Source organism: Sturnira hondurensis, unplaced genomic scaffold (genome assembly GCF_014824575.4).
Source record: "Sturnira hondurensis isolate 20B ecotype Veracruz unplaced genomic scaffold, ASM1482457v3 Scaffold0004136, whole genome shotgun sequence".
In the NCBI taxonomy this organism is placed as follows: Eukaryota; Metazoa; Chordata; class Mammalia; order Chiroptera; family Phyllostomidae; genus Sturnira; species Sturnira hondurensis.
In genome coordinates, this window is record NW_028076767.1 from 44,876,847 (window position 1) to 44,898,463 (window position 21,617).

General features: G+C 34.4%; 1 protein-coding gene across 6 annotated transcripts in view; it reads right to left on the minus strand.

Annotated features, from left to right (window-relative positions):
- Positions 1–21,617, minus strand: part of UBR3 (ubiquitin protein ligase E3 component n-recognin 3) — a 207,497-nt gene that overhangs the window by 35,462 nt on the left and 150,418 nt on the right. For all 6 annotated transcript variants that reach the window (XM_037044489.1, XM_037044488.1, XM_037044493.1 and 3 more), the window contains 3 exons: positions 19,609–19,694; positions 9,593–9,695; positions 5,736–5,839 (listed from right to left, as the gene is read on the minus strand). In XM_037044489.1, coding sequence (XP_036900384.1) covers positions 5,736–5,839; positions 9,593–9,695; positions 19,609–19,694 — 293 coding nt within the window. The remainder of the gene's footprint in view (positions 1–5,735; positions 5,840–9,592; positions 9,696–19,608; positions 19,695–21,617) is intronic.

Consider the following 21,617-nt stretch of genomic DNA (forward strand, 5'->3'; position numbering starts at 1 on the left):
CAAAAGCAAACCAAGAGGACAGCTAGATCAGGAGTGGAACCATAGAAATGAAGAACACATGGAGGGTTAGAAATAGGGGGATGGGAGGGGGAGAAGGCAAAGAAAATAGCATAGATGGTAGGTAGAAAATAGATAGGGGGAGGGGGAGAATAGTGGGGGAAATATAGAATCTAAAGAACTTGAGACACATGGTTATAAACTAAGGGGGGGAGAATGGTGGGGGAGGGAGTGTGTGGGTGGAGGGGAATGAAGGGAGGGAATAGAACAACTGTAATGGTATAATCAATAAAATACATTAAAAAAATTTTTTTTATTAAAACATGCCATTCCAGCCGTGGCCAGGTGGCTCAGCTGGTTGGAATGTCATCCCATACACCAAAAGGTTGTGGGTTCAATTCCGAGTCAGGGCACATACCTATTAGGATCGTGGGTTTGATTCTCAGTTGGGGCACGTGTGGGAGGCAACCTACCAATGGTTCTTTCCCACATCAATCTTCCTTCCTTTCCTCCTTTCCTTCCTTCCTTCCCTCCTTCCTTCCTTCCTTCCTTCCTTCCTTCCTTCCTTCCTTCCTTCCTTCCTTCCTTCCTTCCTTCCTCCCTCCCTCCCTCCCTCCCTCCCTCCCTCCCTCCCTCCCTCCCTCCCTCCCTCCCTCTCTCCTTCCCTCCCTCTCCCTCCCTTTCCCTCCCTCTCTCTCTCTTTCCCACTTTCTGTCTCGAGTCAATAAACATATCCTCAGGTGAGGATTAAAAAAAATACTATCCCATTGCTTTCACCAAGTACTGTGCACATATCCATGTAAACTCTTCTAAATCTTCCCCTTTATGATCTGAGTTATTAACTACATGTCCTCCTCAAAAAGCTCGGTCTACAACAAAAGTCAATTTGTGATATGCTTTTTGTGTGTAAGTTTGGGTCTATTTTTTTCTTTGGTAAGTGAAGATCTCAGTTTAGTAAGACTTTCTTTGCCTTAATCAACATAGAACTGAGAAAAGATTCCAAGTCCATGTAACAACTAAGGTAATCAATGCTGCCCCCTTGAGTATAAATCAGGGCACTTGAGGTTTGGGCCTAATAAAGTGCCAACAATCTCAATGAATATTATTGAAGTGATTATAATGTAAAATATAAATATTCAAGTAAAGTAAAAACTTTAATTTCAAAATAGAAAACAAGCAATTTACCAGAAAATAAGTCAATGTGACAGTTAACACATCCAATCCACAAACATTTACTGAGCCTATTATGTACCAGGTAGGCATTACAGATACGCATAAGATGGTACTTGTCCTAAAGGAACAGATAGATAGTCTAAACAAAGAGATATTTTTAAAAAATCTACTATATGACAATTAGTGCCAAAATAGAACTATGGATGACATACTATTGGAAAGGGAGAGGGGACATCCAAGGGAAAGGCTTCATAGAGGGTGACACATAAAAGCCACACCTAAAGTTATTAAGTGAATAGTGGATAAAGAGCAAACACTTAAACATGTTCAAAGCTCTATCTTAAAATATTTTTTAAAATATTTTATTTATTTATCTTTAGAGGGGAAGGGAAGGAGAGAAGGAGAGAAATATCAATGTATGGTTGCTTCTTGTGAGTCCCCTCCTGGGAACTGGCCTGCAACCCAGGCATGTGCCCTGACTGGGAATTGAACCGCGATCGTGTGGTTCGCAGGCCTGTGCTCAATCCACTGAGCTACACCAGCCAGGGCTCAAAACTCTATCTTAAAAAACAAACAAAAAATAACCTCTTGAATTATATCCCCATAAAGCTTCTGTTCCCTTCCCACATTCATTCTTACTAATTCTGTTTACTATTTCTGCTCTCTCATCCCCTTCTCATTTCCCATCCCACTATAATCTGCTTCTGGCTCTATGATGACTCAAAAGCAATGTCCTTATCGTTATGCCTTATTGTATATTTATTTGTCCATCAATTGAAAAACAAATAAACAAAATGTGGTACGTTCATAAAAATGGAATATTATTCAGCCATAAATAGGAATGATATGCACCGCCCCTGGAACCATGGACTAGTACAGGTCTGTGGCCTGTTAGAAACCACAAGGGGAGGGAAGATCCCCTGAGCTCCACCTCCTGTCAACCCCTCTTCCACAGACCACAGCAGGAGGTGAGTAGTGGGGCGCAAGTGAGATGCCTGAGACCCACATCCTGACCCACCCACGCCTAATCTCCACCTCCTGTTCCCTTGTCCTCACCCAACCCTGCCAGTCCATGGTCCCTACTGCCAAAAAGGTTGGGGACCACTGATACACATACAACTTGTACTACAATGGATGAACCTTGAAAACATTATGCTAAGTGAAAGAAGACAGATACAAAAAAGCCATGCATTGTATAATTTCATTAATATTAAATATCCAGTATCAGCAAATCCACAGAGACAGAAAGTAGATTAGTGGCTACTAGGAATTAGGGAAAGAAGGAGATGTGCAATGACTGTTTCATGGGTACAAAATTTCCTTTGGGACTGATGAAAATGTTCTGGAACAAGATAATGGTGATGGTTATACAATATAGTTAGTATATGTACTGAATTGTACACGTTCAAATAATTAAAATGGCAAATATTATAATTAAAATAATCCCAAACTTATAGTGCCAGTATAAATAAAATGTCAAGCTTGTTTATTAATAACATTTAAATCTTTATAGAGTATTGTAATTTGTATGAAACCTGAACTAGCCTATATTTAAAATAAATAACCACTTCATATACTTAGGTAAAAAGTTTTATCAAAAGATCAAATTGAAGACAAAGAATATTTCCTCCAGTAACAAGGCCTTTATATACCCACAGATCCTCTTTCCTTTTTTTAACAAAATTTACTGGGGTGACATAGGTTAATAAAACCACATAGGTTTCAAGCGTACAACAAAACAAAACAGCACCTGCATACTGCACTGTACCCACACCAAAGTCAAGTCTCTTTCCCTTCCCATCTATCCCACTTTTGCCCACTTTCAAGGCTCCACATCCCCATTTCCTTCTGGCTGTTACCATACCATACTGTTCTCGTTCATGTCTATGTTACATATATATATCAAGGTCTGTCTGGAAAAGGTCCAGCCATTGTCAATATAACAAGAACCGTTTACACCACATTGATGTAACCTGGCACCAAGGAGAGTGGACTGAGATGAGCATGTGTCAATAATGGTGACTTCACTGTATTAGTCAGTGGGTATGGTAAACATGTGCACTGTGTGGCTGTCACATTCAACATGACTGAGCAAGTAGAGCAACAAATCTGCATCAAATTTTGTGTTAAGCTTGAATATTCCTTTGTGGAAACTATTTGTATGATTCAGAAGGCCAAAGCTATGGGCAACTGGTGATTGGCAGCTTCATCATAACAACATGTTCGCTCATGTATCATTGCTCATGCAGAGTATTTGGGCAAAACCTCAAATCACCCCAGTGACTGAGACCCTCTAAAGCTCAGACTTAGTGTCCTGTGACTTATGGCTTTTCCCCAAATTGAAATCACCATTAAAAGGGAAGAGATTTCAGACTGTCAATGAGATTCAGGAAAATATGACAGAGCAGCTGGTGGCAACAAGAAAAACTGTGTGAGGTCCCAAGGTGCCTACTTTGAAGGGGACTGAGGCATCATTGCCCTATGTATAATGTTTCTTGTATCTTCTTCAATAAACACCTCTATTTTTCATAGGACATGACTGGATACTTTCTGAACAGACCTCAACATGTGTGTGTTTCTTTTTTGTTTAATCCCCTCACCTTTTTCTACCCAACCAACTCCCCTCCCTTCTGACCCCTCAGTCTGTTTTCTGCATCTATGCTTTATGCTTCTATTTCTACTCTGTTTGTTAAATTACTTTGTTAATTATATTCCACATATAAATGAGATCATATGGTATTTGTCTTTCTCTGACTGGCATATTTCACTTAGCATAACAATTTCCAGGTCCATCCATACTGTCACAAAAGGTTAGATTTTTTTTCTTTCCTACAGCCAAGTAGAATTCCATTATCTACAAATCACTGCTTTATCCACTCATCTACAGATGGGAACTTGAGCTGTTCCCAGATCCTGGCTATTGTAAATAATGCTGCAATGAACACAGGGGTGCAAATATTCCTTCCAATTCGTGTTTTGGGTTTCTTCAGATATATTCCAAGAAGTGGGATCACTGGATCAAAAGATAATTCCACTTTTAATTTTTTTAAGAAACTCCAAAAAAAAAAAAAAAAGAAACTCCATACTGTTTTCCACAGTGGCTGCACCCATCTGCATTCCCACCAACCGTGCACAAGGGTTCCCTTTTCTCCACATCCTTGCCAGTACTTGTTTTTGGATTTATTGATGCTAGCCATTCTGACAGGTGATACCTGACTGATGTTTTAATTTGCATTTCTGTGACAAATAGTGATGTTGAGCATTGTTTTCATATGTCTATTAGCCATTTGTACGTCCTCTTTGGTGAAATGCGTATTCAGATCCTTTTCTTATTTTTAAATTGGGTTATTTGTCTCTTGGTATTGATTTATATAAATTATATATTTTGGAAGTTAATCCCTTATCAGGTATATCATTGGCAAATATGTTCTCCCACACAGTGGGTTCCCTTTTCACTTTGCTGAGAGTTTCTTTTCTGTTCACTTCCCTTGCCCAAGAAGATAAATTGGCAAAAATATTACCAAGAAAGATGTCTGAGATTTTACTGCTTATGTTTTCTTTGAGAATTTTGTGGCTTTGTGACTTACATTAAGTCTTTTATCCATTTTGAGTTTTTTCTTATGTATGGTGTAAGTTGGTGGTGTAGTTTCATTTTTTTTGCACATACCTGTCCATTGTTCCCAACACTATTTACAAAGAGACTTTCTTTACTCCAGTGTAAGTTCTTACTTCCTTTGTCAAGTATTAATTGACCATAAAGGTGGGGGTTTATTTCTGGGCTCTGTTCTGTTCCACTGATCTATATGACTGTTCTTATGCCAGTACCAGGCTGTTTGATTACTGTGGACTCGGAGTACAGTTTGGTATCAGGTAGTGTGACCCCTCCCACTTGGTTCTTCTTTCTCAAGATTGCTGAGGCTCTTCAGCACTTTTTGTTGTTCCATATAATTTTTGGAATAGTTGTTCTAGATCCCACAGATGTTCTTTTCAGTGTAACTTAGAACAAAAACAAAAGCAAAATCCTTGTGTCCCACAAAGGAGAATAGTTAAATTATTTGACAGAATATTTTAAATGTGTTCAAATGGAAACTGTAGACTATGGAGTAGCAATTAAAACATTACTAGTATAATATTAATGCTCTTAATATCATAATATTTATGACATTAACACTAACTAAGAAGATAAAACATCATACTGAATAACATCATACTATTATATCAAAATATACATTCATGTAAATAGGATGAAGACAATAAGGCTGACAGTTTGCTCTATTTTTCACATTTTTGTACTATACCTTTATTTTTTTAAACAAGTTCTCAGAGTGATTTCACATGTCTTTACCTCATTATTGACTAAAAACCTAGAAAGAATAGAGCCATAAAAGAAAAAATATTTTATCGTCTTCTTTGTACGTATATGATTACTATAACTAAAATTTTTAAATGTTATTTACCTCTAAACAACTCCATCAGACTAAGTGCTATATTTGTCTCCATAATTTTTATTAGAATATTCATTATATATACTACATAATCTAAGAATCTAAATTATAAAGACATACCTTTGCGTAAGGGTTGTGGCATCATTAAAATCTGAACAAGTAGAAGAGATGTAACATCATGATAAAGAATTGGAACCTCAAGCTGTTGTTCTTCATTTCCCAGCCTAAGAGAAAATGCATAATCACTTTAGACAGTATTATATATCTTTTCTTTCTAATTCATTTTATATTTCACATATATGCCTACAAAACAGAAATCAAACTTTCATAAGCAACTGAGAAATCTCAAAAAAAAAAGCTAGGGGTCATATTTCTTGACAAAAATATAATCTTATAGACATATTATTTCCTTGACTTTGCCTTATATAAAAAAAATTACACAGAAATTTTATTAGGTCTTACTAAAGTAAACAATTAGCATACAATAATTTAAATAAGGCAATGCAATTCCTATCAAGATTCTAATGACATACTTCACAGAGCTAGAAAAAAGAGTTCAAAAATTTATATGGAATCACGAAAGGCCCTGCATAGCAATAGCAATCCTGAGAGAGAAGAACCAATTTGGAGGACTCACACTACCTAATATCAAACTATACTACAAGGCCATAGGAACCAAAACAACATGGCACTGGCATAAAAACAGACACATATATCAACTCGATAAAATAAAGAGCCCATAAATAAACCCACACTTTTATAGCCAATTAATATTGGACAGAGGAAGTAAGTACATGCATGGGCTAACAGTAGTTTATTCAATAAAATGATACTGGGACATTGGACAGATACATGCAGAAAAATGAAACTACAGCACCCACAAGGACAAATTCAAAATGGATCAAAGACTTAAATTTTAGTCCTGAAACCATAAAAACCCTAGAAGAAAATATAGGCAGTAAAATCTCAAATATTGTTTCTAGCAATATTTATCTGATATATCTCTTTCAGGAGAACAAAATAAAAAAATAAACAAATGGGACTACATCAAACTAAAAAGTTTTTGCACAGCAAAGGAAACCATTAACAACAACAAAAAAGACAATTCATGAAATGGAAGAATATATATGTCAACACATCTGATAAGGAATTAACATCCAGAATTTATGAAGAACTTACAAAGTGCAACACCAAAAAACTAAACAACGCAATTAAAAAATGGGCAAAGAACTTGAATAGACACTTCTCCAAAGAAGACATACACATAGCCAATAAACACATGAAAAGATGCTAACCATCATTAATCATCAGAGAAATGCAAATTAAAACCACAATGAGGTATCACCTGTCAGAATGGCTATCATCAATAAATCAACAAACAAGTGCAGTCAAGGATGTGGAGAAAGGGGAATGCTTTTGCACTGTTGATGGGAATGGAGATTGTTATAGCCACTGTGGAAAGCAGTATGTAGATACCTCAAAAAAGTAAAAATGGATTTTCCTTTTGACCCAGAAATCCCACTTCTGGGAATATATCCAAAGAAACCCAAAACACTACTTTGAAAGGACATAAGCACTCCTATGTTCATTGCAGTGTTACTTACAACCACCATGATATGGAAGCAGCCCAAGTGTCCAGCAGTAGATAAGTAGATAAAACAAACATGGGACATTTACAGAATGGATTTCTACTTGACCGTAAAAAAGAGGACAATTTTACCCTTTGCAACAGTATAGACGGATCTGGAGAACATTATAGTAAGTGAAACAAATACCATGATTTCACTCATATGTGGACTCTCATAAATGAACTGAACTAACAAGCAAAATAGAGACAGACTCATAGACAGAGAGCAGGATGGCAGCAAGGGGGGGTGGGGAATTGAAGGGGAGGGATCAAGCAAAAAAAATGGACTCATGGACATGGACAATAATGCAGGTAGTGTGGTGACTGCAGGAGGAAGGTATATAAGGGGGATAAATGGTGATAGAAAAATACAGTAAAAATAAAATAAATTAAAAACAAAGACATCCATATCATTAGTCATAGAATTTTGTGTTGAAAAACTATTTAAAGTGAGAAAATGAGAAAAGATACCTCAATTTTTAAAAATCCAATATATAGATAAGAAATACAGATGACATTATAATCAACTGTAGAGACAAATTAGTGAACTAATAAAGCATTAAAAAAAGAGTAAATACAGTGGAGGGGGACGGGCGGTGGAATCAAACAGCTTTTTCCAAAAATTCCCTAGATCTCTTAGTACTAGGAAAGGAAGCATGGAGTAATAGTTAAGAACTTAGGCTCTGAAATCAGAAAGATTTGAAATCAAATGCCAGCTATATTCCTTAACAGCTGTGTATCCCCAAAGAATATTTTAATTAACTTTTCTAAGCCTCAGGTTTCTGATATGTATGCAATAAAAACTGGGATAACAATGGTATCTACGGTTTAGAGTCATGTGATGATTAAGTGAGATTATATACACAAAGCACAAAAATGCCTGGCATGAAATAAGAACTAGAGAAGTGCTCACAGCATTTACTACTATCCTAATGGATATTAAATCGTGGGGCTTAAAAAGAACAAAACTCAGCAATGAGTATTATGAAAAGCATGGTACCTACATCTCTTTTTTTAAACTCTTAATTCAACAATTCTATACTTAAAAAATCTTTTGTTTACTGAACATCTTTATTCTCAAGAGTTAGGCTTTCTAACACTTTATTTGCACACCATCCTGTCATTGAGTATGCAGGTCTAGTTAGGAAAAAAATTACTAGCTCGTACAAACAAAAGTGATTTTCCTTAGCCACAACATAAAAAATAAATTAGTTTGCTCATTTTGTCTATAAACACCCCAAAACACAAAAATTTTTACTTTATTTTGTTTTTGAGAAGTAGCAGTAACCTCAAAGTATCTCCCACAAGATACTAACTACAAGGGATGAAATAATAACTGTACAGTGAAAAAAACTGGCAGATAACACATTAGCCAAATGATGACAGTTATTATCATCAATAACAAGACAAATCCATAGCACGTGCCTCCTGATAAAACACAGAAAAAAAACCACATTCCTTCCATGGTATTTCTGCCAAAAGTTTATAGCCTGAATCTAACCACAAGGAAATACTAGATGAAAATAGATTGGTGAATTCTACAAAATAATTAGCCTGAGCTCTTTTTTAAAAAAAGAAAGCATCATAAAATACAAAACAAAAGTGAGGAGCAATTTCAGATTAAAGGAAATTAAAGAGACATGACAACTAAACAGATGTATGATCTTAAATTTTCTTTGCATTGCATTTGCATTTCCCAGGGTATTACTGAAAGAACTAGCAAAATCTGAATAAGTTTTGTATGAGGTAGGGGTCAATATTAACTGTTTCTGATATAAATGGACAACTAAACCAACACCATTCACTATAAAGACCACGCTCCCCTCACTGCTCCTTAGTGCCATCTATACTAAAAATCCAGTATCTAGTATGTCAGAAGAATGGTTTGTGTGTATGTGTTTTAGAAAGGTATTTTGTTTTGTTTCGTTTTAATCACCATTGTGCAGCACCTAATGAGATACTAGATTTAGGAAAGAATCATCAAGGATTGTAAAAATCCTTAGAAGAAAGGCTGACGGGGAACTTTACAATGGAGGGATCAGATTTAGACTACCTGAACCCACTGATCAATTCTGATATTAAAAGAGGAACAACCAGCCATTTTGTACCCCCATTAGACTATTTTATCTGCATAAAAACTAATGGGATTCTTTAACATTTTTCTCAGTGAGTAGGAATTTTTATGCAATTTTTACAGAAAATATAATTGTAAGCTTTTCCATTTTTATTATATATTTCTATATTTTATGAGGAAAATTCACATATTCATAAAGAATTCTAGTCTTATTTTTATACTTAACCATTTTAAAAAAACAGTTTTAACTGACTTTAATCTCTCAATAATACTTACTGTGAATTCACCTCTTCTAACTGTGTAAGCTTTCTCCAGGGATTATACTCAGAATCAATGCTATAAAGCCGCATGTGCAAGGCTAATACATGGAACAGTTGATCTAAATAAATTGAAGAAAATGTAATTAGAAAGTTTACAAAATTCTTCCAGAACAAAATTCAGATAAAATTCCTAAATAATTCATAAATGTTTCCTATCCTTATAATTACAGTTCACCAACTTTAAGTACCAACTACTCCAGGCTCTCTTTTAAGCCAAACTGAAATACATCTAAATTTCAATGGGAATGTGGACTGTCCTAATAGTCAGCCTTAACTGGAATGGTTTTGTTTTTTCCTCATCTCTCACAGACTGCTATTCCTTGGCTTTATGCTACAGCCTTACAATATGTATTTCTCATTATTGTGGTCTCCTCCTAACCAAATGTACTGTATCTTCAACACCCTACCCTGAGTAATATAGACAATAACAACTATATAAATCAGTTAGGTGAAGTTTTTTCTTTATCTAGTATTTTCCCCTAAGTCTTCTTTAGGTTGAATTTTGACTTTATCATTTTTTGATTCAACATGAAGAGAAAAATAACTGAAATACAAATATTACTTAGGAAGACCAATCCAGCTATTTTCTTGTCTTTAAGCCATAATAATAATTTATCAGTCTTGCCTTTCAACAAAATTCTACTCATGACATTTATAAGAAAAAGTTTTACTTAAAATTTTGTAATTATCCAGAAAAAATCCTAAAGTTTTCTTTGGTATTACATGTCCCTTTTTTGTATAAATAATAAGGATTGGTTTAAATTATTCTGTCACAAATACAAAGATTTGTGTATCAAATGTCATTTTCTAGAAAGTCAGGTAATACATCTTGCCATATGACCTTAATTAATCCTTAAAACCAGAAAGGAGGAAATTAGCCACTATCTTATTGTCACATTCTCTAAATTAAAATAATCAAAAGTAAACAAGATTTTGTTTCTCTAAGCAACTGACTTGAAAACCAACTACATTTTATTTGTTTTGTTTTTTATTTTTTATTTTTATTTAATTCTTGTTCAAGTACAGTTTTCTGTCTTACATTCCCAGCCCTGCCCATTTTAGACTGAGGTCCACCAATGTGGTTTCTGCGTGGGTCAGAGGTGTAGCAGCAGTCGCGGTCATATTTAGTAGTAGCAGTGACAGTAGCAGTTGTTTTGGGAAGCTATCGTAAAACATAGAACTGTAAGATTAACAAGATAAATGCTCCACTCTGTGGGCAAGGAAGGTAGGTAGGGACTTAACCCTCACACTGTGCACACATTTCTCCATCTGGTCTTTCTATAACAAACAGAAGAATCTAAATACCTTACCCTGCTTCAACCTCTGTCTGTAAGTCAATGTACAGTATAAATACTCTCTTAAAATTTCTTCATGCTATAAATGGCTAACACTAGGTGAGTATTTATTATGTGTCAAGCACTACCTAATAATTTACCTTATATAAATTATCTCAATTTTCACAAAAATTCGGCCAAGTAGGTAATATTGTTATCCCCAATCTTGAAACCAGTAAGTTTCTCAAATTTCCTGTCTTCCCACTACCCTGGTTCCACTGAAAACACTGAGAAGAAGGGACATTTTTAGCAGAGAAGTAACATAATAAAAAATATATTGGTTTTTATTTTAATCCATTACACATAAGAGATTGTTTTTACCAAGTATATACTTGGTAAAATACTTTAAAATTTTTAAAAGTATTTAGAACTAAAAGTATTATAAAACTAAATTGCTCTATCAGAAAAATATAAAGATTAAATCAAGTTGCAGGGTGGGAAGTGTTGCATTCTTTTTACACAGGTGTTAACTGACTCTTACAGCTCTTTTTAACTTATCCTTCCAAGATGAAAGTCAGTTAACTTAAAGTTTATGATTTAATCAAAAGCATAGAAGTGGTAATTTTATTAACCTGTTCTGCATTGAAGGCATAGCCAGCACAGAAATAATGTTGTAATCTATATTTCCAGCCTCTACCACAATTAAAGAAATAAGATGGCAGGGGAAACATTTTCATCTTCTTCTATTCCCTCACTCTGCAGATGAGGAAGAAGGACGTACCTCATCAGATGACACAAATATTTACTGGAAAGACTACTGAGTAGAATTTAAGATTCACTATTTCCTAGTTATTTCCATCACTCTAGTTCTCCTTGAGGTTTTAGTGATTAAAAAATAGTACAAAATTCCTTTTTAAAAAAATCCTCACCAGAGGATATGTTTATTGACTTGAGTGTGAGAGAGAGAGAGAGAGAAACACCGATCAGTCTGCCTTCCGTGCACACCCCGGTCAGGGATCAGACACACCAGCTGCACCACCTGGCCAAGGCCCAAACCCCCTTTTTAACACACACACACACCCCTTTCCATTCCTATGAAAAACTGAGATTGTAACCCCAAGGCATCTTCTAATATTATCAATACAATATATAACAAGAGTCCTTGGTATTGGCTTTTACCAGAACAAAAGAATAATAACGTAACTAATGATGTACTTTTACCTTTCAAAACCAATTCTAGAAACTGCAGGTCACTTCAGTGGGAAACAGAGAACTGGCTAGATAACAATCAGTATTTTTAACTATGTTTGTATGATTCGCTGTGTTTTCAAAATTTAGTCTGAGGCCTGTCAGTAGGAATGAACTCTAACACTCCTTTTGCAGCAAGACTGTCTCATACTAAACAAATACTGACAGCAGTAGATACAGGATAAGGAAAACCTAAATCATAATCAGAAAGTTAAAAACTAAAAAAAGTGAAAAAATGTATTAAACACCAAGTGTGTGCATGATATTTAAAAAATTGAAAAACAATTATATCAAGAAAGCATACTAAGCCCTGGATAGTGTGGCTCAGTAGACTGAGTGCTGGCCTGCAAACCAAAGGGTCACGGTTGGATTCCCAATCAGGGCACACGCCTGGGTTGCAGGTCAGGTCCCCAGTAGGGGGTGTGCAAGAGGCAAACACACACACTGATGTTTCTCTCCCTCTCTCCCTCCCTTCCCCTCTCTAAAAATGCATAAATAAAATGTTTTTAATTAAAAAAAATGAAAGTATATTAAAATTCTGTATAACAGTAGTAAAAAGAATAGATAACTTCTTTTCTGGAAAGACACATTTTAAAGTTCTAAAGTTAGAGCTACATTTATAAAAGAGTTTGGAAATGAGAAACATTAAATTAAGTTACAGGTGTGCTACGTAATTTCAACATATGTATAGCAGATACCACTGTCTACTAGGAGCTTAGGAGTCCTAGATTTGAATCCAAGCTCTGTATCGGCCGTGTGTCCTTGGACAAATTATCTCAGTTTTATTATCTGTAAAAAAGGGGATAATACCACCTTTCTGGGCTTTTATACAGTAATAGAAGTCACAGTAATAGGTGTGTAGATGGGTATTCTTACATATATGTATGGACATATATGGTTCCTAAGAATAAATTCTAAACAATAAATTTAATATTTTTGAACTTGAGATATTATACTTAAAATTGGAGATTATGACTCCAATTAATATTAGAAACATCAGACCTCCATATAAAATTAATACTCTACAAAAATATTAACATATATTTTTAACCCTCTTCTCTCTCCTCCCCTGAACTTTTGGTATCACTCCCCCCTGTTCTCCCCCAGTTCTTTCTCAATTACTTTGTACATGCTCATCTTGCTCTACTGAACCTAACAGGTGTTATTCTTCCTGAGAAAGGAAAAGGGATCCCTTCGTAGCCCTCTTTCCCTCTTTCTACATACACTACTTCACCTAAGCTAGACTTCCACCTCTACCTATAATTTTACCATTGACAAATTTCTCTAGCACTTCAGATGTTCAACAGGTACCATAAAAATAAATATATATCCAAAGCTAAACAGATAATATAGCCCCACCCAGCTCCAATGTTCATTTACTCTTACAATCCCTATCTGAGTAAATGACATCAATGCCCACACAAACATCCAAGGAAAAACTTGAGAGTCATCTCCTATACCCTTGCCCTCCATGGCTAATTAATTATCAGTCCTATTGATTCTGCCTCCTATGATCTGCCCTCTTCTGCTCTACCCCACCACTACATCATTTTCAATTGGATTATTCAAAAGAGTACGCATTCAGCTTTAAATTGGTTGCGTCACCCTCTTCCAATACCTGTAAACAATAAATCTATTCATATTATCTCACCGTTGGCTCACGAACCACTGAAGTAACAGGCATGGAATAAATACCCTTCATGAGCTAATCCCTATCTTCTTTTTCAGGTTTCTTTTTTTAAAAAAGACTTTATTTATTTATAGACAGAGGGGAAAAGAAGAAGAAAGAGATGGACAGAAACATTATTATGTGGTTGCCTCTCATGTGCCCTCCACTGGGGACCTGGCCCAAAACCCAGGCATTTGCCCTGACTGGGAATCGAACCAGTCACCCCTTGGTTCACAGGCCCACACTCAGGCCACTGAGCTACACCAGCCAGGGCCGAAAGGTTTATTTCTTAACCTGTTTTCCTCCCTTTCCCTTCCCAAGTAATTCCACAATGTGCCATGTTATCTCATTTGTTATGTTTTTGCAAACTGTTCTTTCAGCCTAGACTAGTACCTTCTTGTCTTCGAAGAAAATTTAATTCATCTCCAGCTCAAGCACTCTTCTGTAAAGTTTTCTCTAATCTCATACCTGAGACAGATATGACCAGCCCTTGCTTTTATGCATTCTCTATACCTTGAGTTAACTGTCTTAGCACTTTTTATACAGCCCTGTAAGTATCTCTTCCTTACATTCCTCTCCTATTAGATGGTGAGTTCTCCCTGAAAAACACAACTGTGTCTTTCCCTCTTTGTAATTCCTAGGTTAGCACAGTGTTTAACATATAATGAGATTTTTAAAGAATGATGAATATTATATGAATAAGTCATCAATCCTGTAAAAATCATAGTAAGTAAGCATAAAATTTATGAAGAATTTATACTCATCCTTTTCTCTCCTAATAACACACTGGGTCACTAACCAAAAATAGGCCAATTAATGAGCCTTAATTCCACTGCTCCCAAAGAGATGGACCTGCCCACACCACCGGAGCAGTGCTGGACCAGACTGCTCCTGCCTTCCTCCCCACGCTGGCAGCTGTAACAGCGCATGTGGGTCAAAGAACTCTATTTTTCTGAAATACCTTATCAAATGCATTCCTTACAACTGTGAGAAATCTAAGGCATTATCATGTGCTTAATTACAACACAGACATACCATTACTAAAACAGAAAACATCACTAAAAGACTGATCTGTCTTTAAAAAAAAAAACAAACCTAAGATTTCATTAAAAGAAGTCTCAGCTGGAACAAACAAGTAAGGGTTAACAATCCCATCCATCTTTATCAACTTTAAAGTAAGACTATTTTACATAAACACAGGAGAATCTTTAAAGTACATAAAAACAACTCCAACTTTACTGTAAAAGTAATAGATTTACATGTATGACTATGAATACCACACATGCACATGAAACACCATTTTGGCAATTTTTAAAAAGATTTTATTTATCTATTTGTAGAGAAAAGGGAAGGGAAGGAAAAAGAGAGGGAGAGAAACATTAATATGTGGTTGCTTCTCATGTGCCCCCTACTGGGGACCTGGCCTGCAACCCAGGCATGTGCCCTGACTGGGAATAGAACTGGCGACCCTTTGCTTCACAGGCCTGTGCTCAATCCACTGAGCTACATCAGGCAGGGCTGCTTTTTTTTTTTTCATTATGGCAATTTTTATGTCTCCAGGAATATCTACTTAAGGAAACTGAACCCAAAGTTGTTATGTGTGAAAATCTTTTTAAAATGCTTTTGAGCAGATGTTCACTGAGCTTAGAAATTCTGTGTCTCTGTCAGTTGTTTCATGATATGTAAGAAATTGAAAACTGGTATATTATTTCTTCATATGACTCATATTAGTCATTAAGACAGAAATACATATGAAAGAGAGAATTATCCTAAAGACTTTTATAAATTTGTTCTACCTTAAATTTTATCACTGTTAAAATTTCCCTAAAGTAAACTTAACTTGGTCTGCATTTCCACCTTAAGATTTTAATCTTGTAAATGTAATTATCAGTGAGTAAATTACTGTCAAAGAAAAACAATCTCTGAATTAGCACAGGGAGAAAAATCTCAATTCCTCTGGAGGGAAACAGACAAGATAACAGGAAGGTTAATGAGCCTGTAAGGCTCCCAGGGCAACAATGTGTGGTAGGATGTCCTTGACTAAGCCCATGGGTGCAAGCTCTTAAAGGCTCTGCATCCTCTGGGACACTTAAGGCCAAGGGATACGTCATACATAACTGAACTCAGTCAGAAGAGCTGGGTTCAAGTGCAAATTCTGACATTTGCCAGCTGTATGACTTGGTAAAGTAATCACCATGAACTTTAGTTCCTTTCTATGAAAAAGAGATAAATGATTTATGTGAAAGTACTTTACAAACTTTAAAACTAGAGATGTAAGGTATTAATAAAATACCAGAGTATACTGCTATGTGATTTTTGCTCATACTTCACTGTGAAAAACTTCCCAGACACATATTTAAGAGTGAATTCTTATTTTGACTGCATACCTGTCATTTAACTTCAATACTTTAAATTTCAGCTCGAATACACGAGCACTACAATTTTATTTGATTTTCAGTACGCATGTGCCAGCAGCATGTTCTGGTCCCACTGTCAGAGGAAGAACAATCTCCTCCCTGCCCCGACTTCCCACTCCGCCCCCAACTTGCGCCTGCACGGCCATAGCTGCCTACCAGGCATCACTCAAGCTGTTCAGACAAAATTCATTAAATCATTAAATTAAATTAAATTCATTAAATTCATTCATTAACTTCATTCATTCATTAGTTTCTTGACAAAACTAATCTTCAATTTCATCAAAAAGTTGTAAGAAACATTATTTCAAAAGTGAAATTTCCCTTATCATTTGCTTAATTGGTGGAGCATTTTCTCACTCTCTTACCTCAAAATATTATGGAAAAAAGAGACATTTCACATAATGAAATATACAAGTGATGTATCACAGAATTGTACACTGGAAAATCTATATAATTTTATTAACCAATATTTAATTAAATATGAAAAATTAAATTTAAAAATTTTTAATGAGATATTTAGGAAGCAATNATTTAAGAGTGAATTCTTATTTTGACTGCATACCTGTCATTTAACTTCAATACTTTAAATTTCAGCTCGAATACACGAGCACTACAATTTTATTTGATTTTCAGTACGCATGTGCCAGCAGCATGTTCTGGTCCCACTGTCAGAGGAAGAACAATCTCCTCCCTGCCCCGACTTCCCACTCCGCCCCCGACTTGTGCCTGCACGGCCATAGCTGCCTACCAGGCATCACTCAAGCTGTTCAAACAAAATTCATTAAATCCTTCTTGACAAAACTAATCTTCAATTTCATCAAAAAGTTGTAAGAAACATTATTTCAAAAGTGAAATTTCCCTTATCATTTGCTTAATTAGTGGAGCATTTTCTCACTCTCTTACCTCAAAATATTATGGAAAAAAGAGACACTTCACATAATGAAATATACAAGTGATGTATCACAGAATTGTACACTGGAAAATCTATATAATTTTATTAATGAATATTTAATTAAATATGAAAAATTAAATTTAAAAAATTTTAATGAGATATTTAGGAAGCAATGGAGAGCCAAAGAATGGGAAAAGGAAAATACTGACTTATAAGGAGTCTCTAGAAAAAGACAAAATTTTTGTTTAATAGTACCATTAAAGTTCTATTCGAAGATGAAAAAAATGAGATATTTGATCTAAGAGCTTATGAGACACCATCAATTTAAATTATGGTGTTAAACCTAAATCAGGTGTGAGTTACACTTCAACAAAGAACAAATACAGTAAGTTTATACACTTAAAAATGGTGGGATTTCATATGACATACAATATATTCTACATATGTGACTTAATAGAGCTGCTTTTATAAATAGCATAAATAATGCATAAACAATTGAACAATAACAAATCATATGAAAATTGAAATCTAAATATTGTGTTATATATCATAAATATCTATTACTTTTATATCAACCATATAAAACCATATGTGAATCAACCATATAAATCAACCACTATCAACCATATTTCAATAAATCTGAAAGAAAATGAACATAATTGATTAAAAAATAAATAAAACTCAAAACAGTATTAACTTATATTTAGGATGTGCTTTATCATGACCTTTTCTACAATGGCATAATATATTCTCTTATTTGCTAAAGGGGGAATTAAAAGGACCTGAAAGTTTGGAAGCAACTATCAATTTAATAATTTAAATAAAAATTGAGTGTAATAACTGAAATGGTTACTGCTATAATTTTACTACTAATTTTAAGATTCTGAATAAATTCATCATTTATAAACCTCTGAATAAATTTAAATACCTAAGAGGAAAAAAATAGAGTTCTGAACATAAAACTAAAATTCCTTTATTAAACCCTTACTAATATAACAGTTTTTGGAATATTACCAGCCAATGCCAAATAGCAATTATGAATAAGTTAAGAAAAAATAATTTATATTAATAAAATTATAGTTTCTGCTAATTGAAACAGACTAGACACTAAAACTCCTGTGTACCAAAAACTTCCCCATTAAGCATAATACCAAATCACTGTGTATAAGTAGGGTTTAACTGCATACATCAACGGGGACAATAAACACTAAATACTCTTTCAAAAATAACTTTCAAAACACTAAAGTTCTAGGAATCAAGTGATGACCCAAAGTATCAAAATCTAATATAACTAGTAAGAATTTTAAAACTCAGTTGAAATTTCATGTTTGTATATTGATGTTGGAAATTTCAAGTTACTTTTGATTAGTCTTTTGCTTTGAAAGCATTCCAAAACCATATACACGTTTTTATCTTTTTAAAAGGTTTTATTTGTTTATTTTTAGAGAGAGGGTAAGGAAGGGAGAAAGATAGGGAAAGAACCATCAATGTGTGGTTGCCTCTCAAGTAGCCCTACTGGGGACCTGGGCTGCAACCCAGACATGTGCCCTGACTGGGAATTGAACCGGTGACCCTTTGGTTCATAGGCCAGAATTCAGTCCATAGAGCCAAACCAGCCAGGGCATATATCTTTTTAAAATAATGTGCATATATGTTTGAAAACCAGTATATACTGATAATTTTCATAATTACTAATATTTTAGGGCTTAAGGAAAGACTTATTTTTCAAAAGATTGTAGGTATATTAAACAATTTTTATTTCCTGTTCTAATCACATTAAGGAATATGTTAACTCCAGTAATTTGGAACCAATAGTTAGCTACACATGACATTAGACAATATTATTTCCAGAATTCACACTGATTCTCTAAACAATGACTAAATATAGCATCAAAATCATGTTCATAAAAAATCTACCTTACTTTCAAATGACACTTCTCTCACTACACCCTTACAAAGAGTATTAAAAAATCATGCCATTTTACAATATAAAGTATATTTATAAATAAAAGCAAATATATACAACTTTAATGCACTTTAACATGCATACTAAAATACAGTAAAAATGCCTTTTTTTGTTAACAGAAGCTATATACAGGACTCTATGGGCAATACAAATTGTCATTAGAAAAGATTTTCTTAAATCTAGACAATGTGAAAATTCTTCAAAGGAATTCAAGTTCAAAGATAATTTTTTATATCTGGGAATAGTATATTGTTTTAGAACCAATGTGAATCTGATCAATCAGTATGGCATTTATTTACTAAGTAATCACAGTACAGAAAGAGCAGAATATTCATGATTCTCCTAAGTACAAGATTAGCTATTTAAGACAGGTAATTGTTATTAAAACAGATTATATTTAACCTAAAGAGAATCTGAAAATACAACAAAAGATCACTTTGTCTGTTTATGCTTTCAATATGCCATAAATATAATTTTTTAAAATTTTAACCCAGTTTAATACTTACTTAAACAAGACCTTTTGCCAGCTGTGCTCGCACCACCTGAACACAAATTGCCTCCTCGATGAATTAATTCAAGTTCCAAATTGGTTCTGTAAGTAAAGCATTATAGTGTATCTCAGTCATTACAATACTTTTGAAGCAATACTTTTTGATTTGTCTTACTGATATGGCTGAATCAACCTAAATAATAAAGCTCTTCAACTTCTTCAACTTTATTATTTGCATAAGTATAATTTATGCATTATCAGTACAATTTTATTTCTGGTACTTAGAAATAAAAAAAGAGACAGTTTATCTATCCTTACTTAATACGTTCATATTTCCACCTGCAAAACAGCACACACATCATGATGTAACTTCGAAATTCCAAATGCTGGCAAACACTAAAAACTAGGCCATAAGGAAAATAACCACATAAACCTGCAAATGAATCTGAAGAATTTGTACCCTGTTAGCCACATCGGTGGAGTTTAGAGGGCATCTAGAAATCAATACTAAGAAGCAAAATCACTAACATCCAAGTGGCTAGCAACAACACATAATTAACAGTAGTCTTTTTAATGGATTTTTAAAATTACAGTTTTATTAAAATACAATGTCTAACTAATGACACTGCTAAGCATCAATAGTACTGTTCATATAGATCTGAAATTATGAAATATTTAGCAATTAACTTACAGAATAGCAATACTTAGTAAACTGACATTTCAAAAATCAAACAGATACAGAATCTAAAGATTTACTCCAAAACAGTAACAGCAATATAGCCATTTTTGCCAAAATAGTAAAAGTGAAAATTCAGAATGACAAATTGTGTATATTTTAACTTCAACAGTATTAATAAACTTAAATATACCTTTACTTGCCACAACTAAAATTGAACAAACGTGTTTATACCCAAAATATGCATCTGACACTACTAGTCAGCCGTATTCCCCTCTTTTAAAAAATCAGGCAGCCAAGTTTCAAACTTACTCTTTACAAGTGAACTCAAGAATGAATATTATGCTATTTTATTTAAAACAAAACATTTTGAACTGGTTGTGATTGTATTTTGAACAAGAATGTTTCGAATGTTCTTTTCATATATTTACTTATAAACGCAAACTGTTCAAAATACTAAATATTCCTAAATCTGACATCTGCCTCCCACTTCTAAAGGAATGCTTTAATCCTGTCTAGTTGTTGGAGCTGGGGGTGGGCAGTGAGTCAGGAGGGGGAAGAAAAGCAATTTAACACTGATAATGTTTCTGCTCAGAGCTCCATCTGGCTGTTGCTGATAAGGGCATCTGTGTGACAAGGAAATTTTCCACCCTTCAGGCAATTTGCATTGCTCACTGAACTTCTAAAAACCTACCAGCAAGGAAGCAGGGACAAGGATTTCATATTAGTGGACAGAAAGCGAGCGGAGACCAGCATGTGTTCCTTCATCAGGGGAATATAAATGAGATCAATATATTTTGTTTTCACAAATCTTCTGTTGCCTAATCTGTAGGAAAAAATTAATGGCTATATTCTCTTATAAAAACTAAGGTTTCCTGGACAGTACTTTTAAAAGAGCTAACCAGACACATGATTCTTACAATCAAATGTCAGAACTGGAATGTCAACATTTATTTCAGCATAATTTGCAAAAAAATCATTAAAATATAAAAACAAGAACAATTCTGTTTATTCAATCATCAAATAAGATACTTTAAAGGATGACAAACATGTTACTAGGAGTTTTATTTTAAAGAATTCTTGGGAAAAACTACTAAATATAGTTAATTACTTCATATTACGGTAGGACAACCTCCTACACAACATCCTTTCTTAATTAAAAAAAAAAATACTATCTATCCAAAAGGTTAGTATCATTCAATGTTATCTAAAACTTTAAAAATCAATGTCAGAGGCCCTAACCATCAGCCTTTCCCATTTCACTTACAACAAAATTGGCCTTCTAATTTGACACCACTGAAAAAAGAAAACACAAATGTATCTTGTAGACCATGCCTGACCTTCCTTCA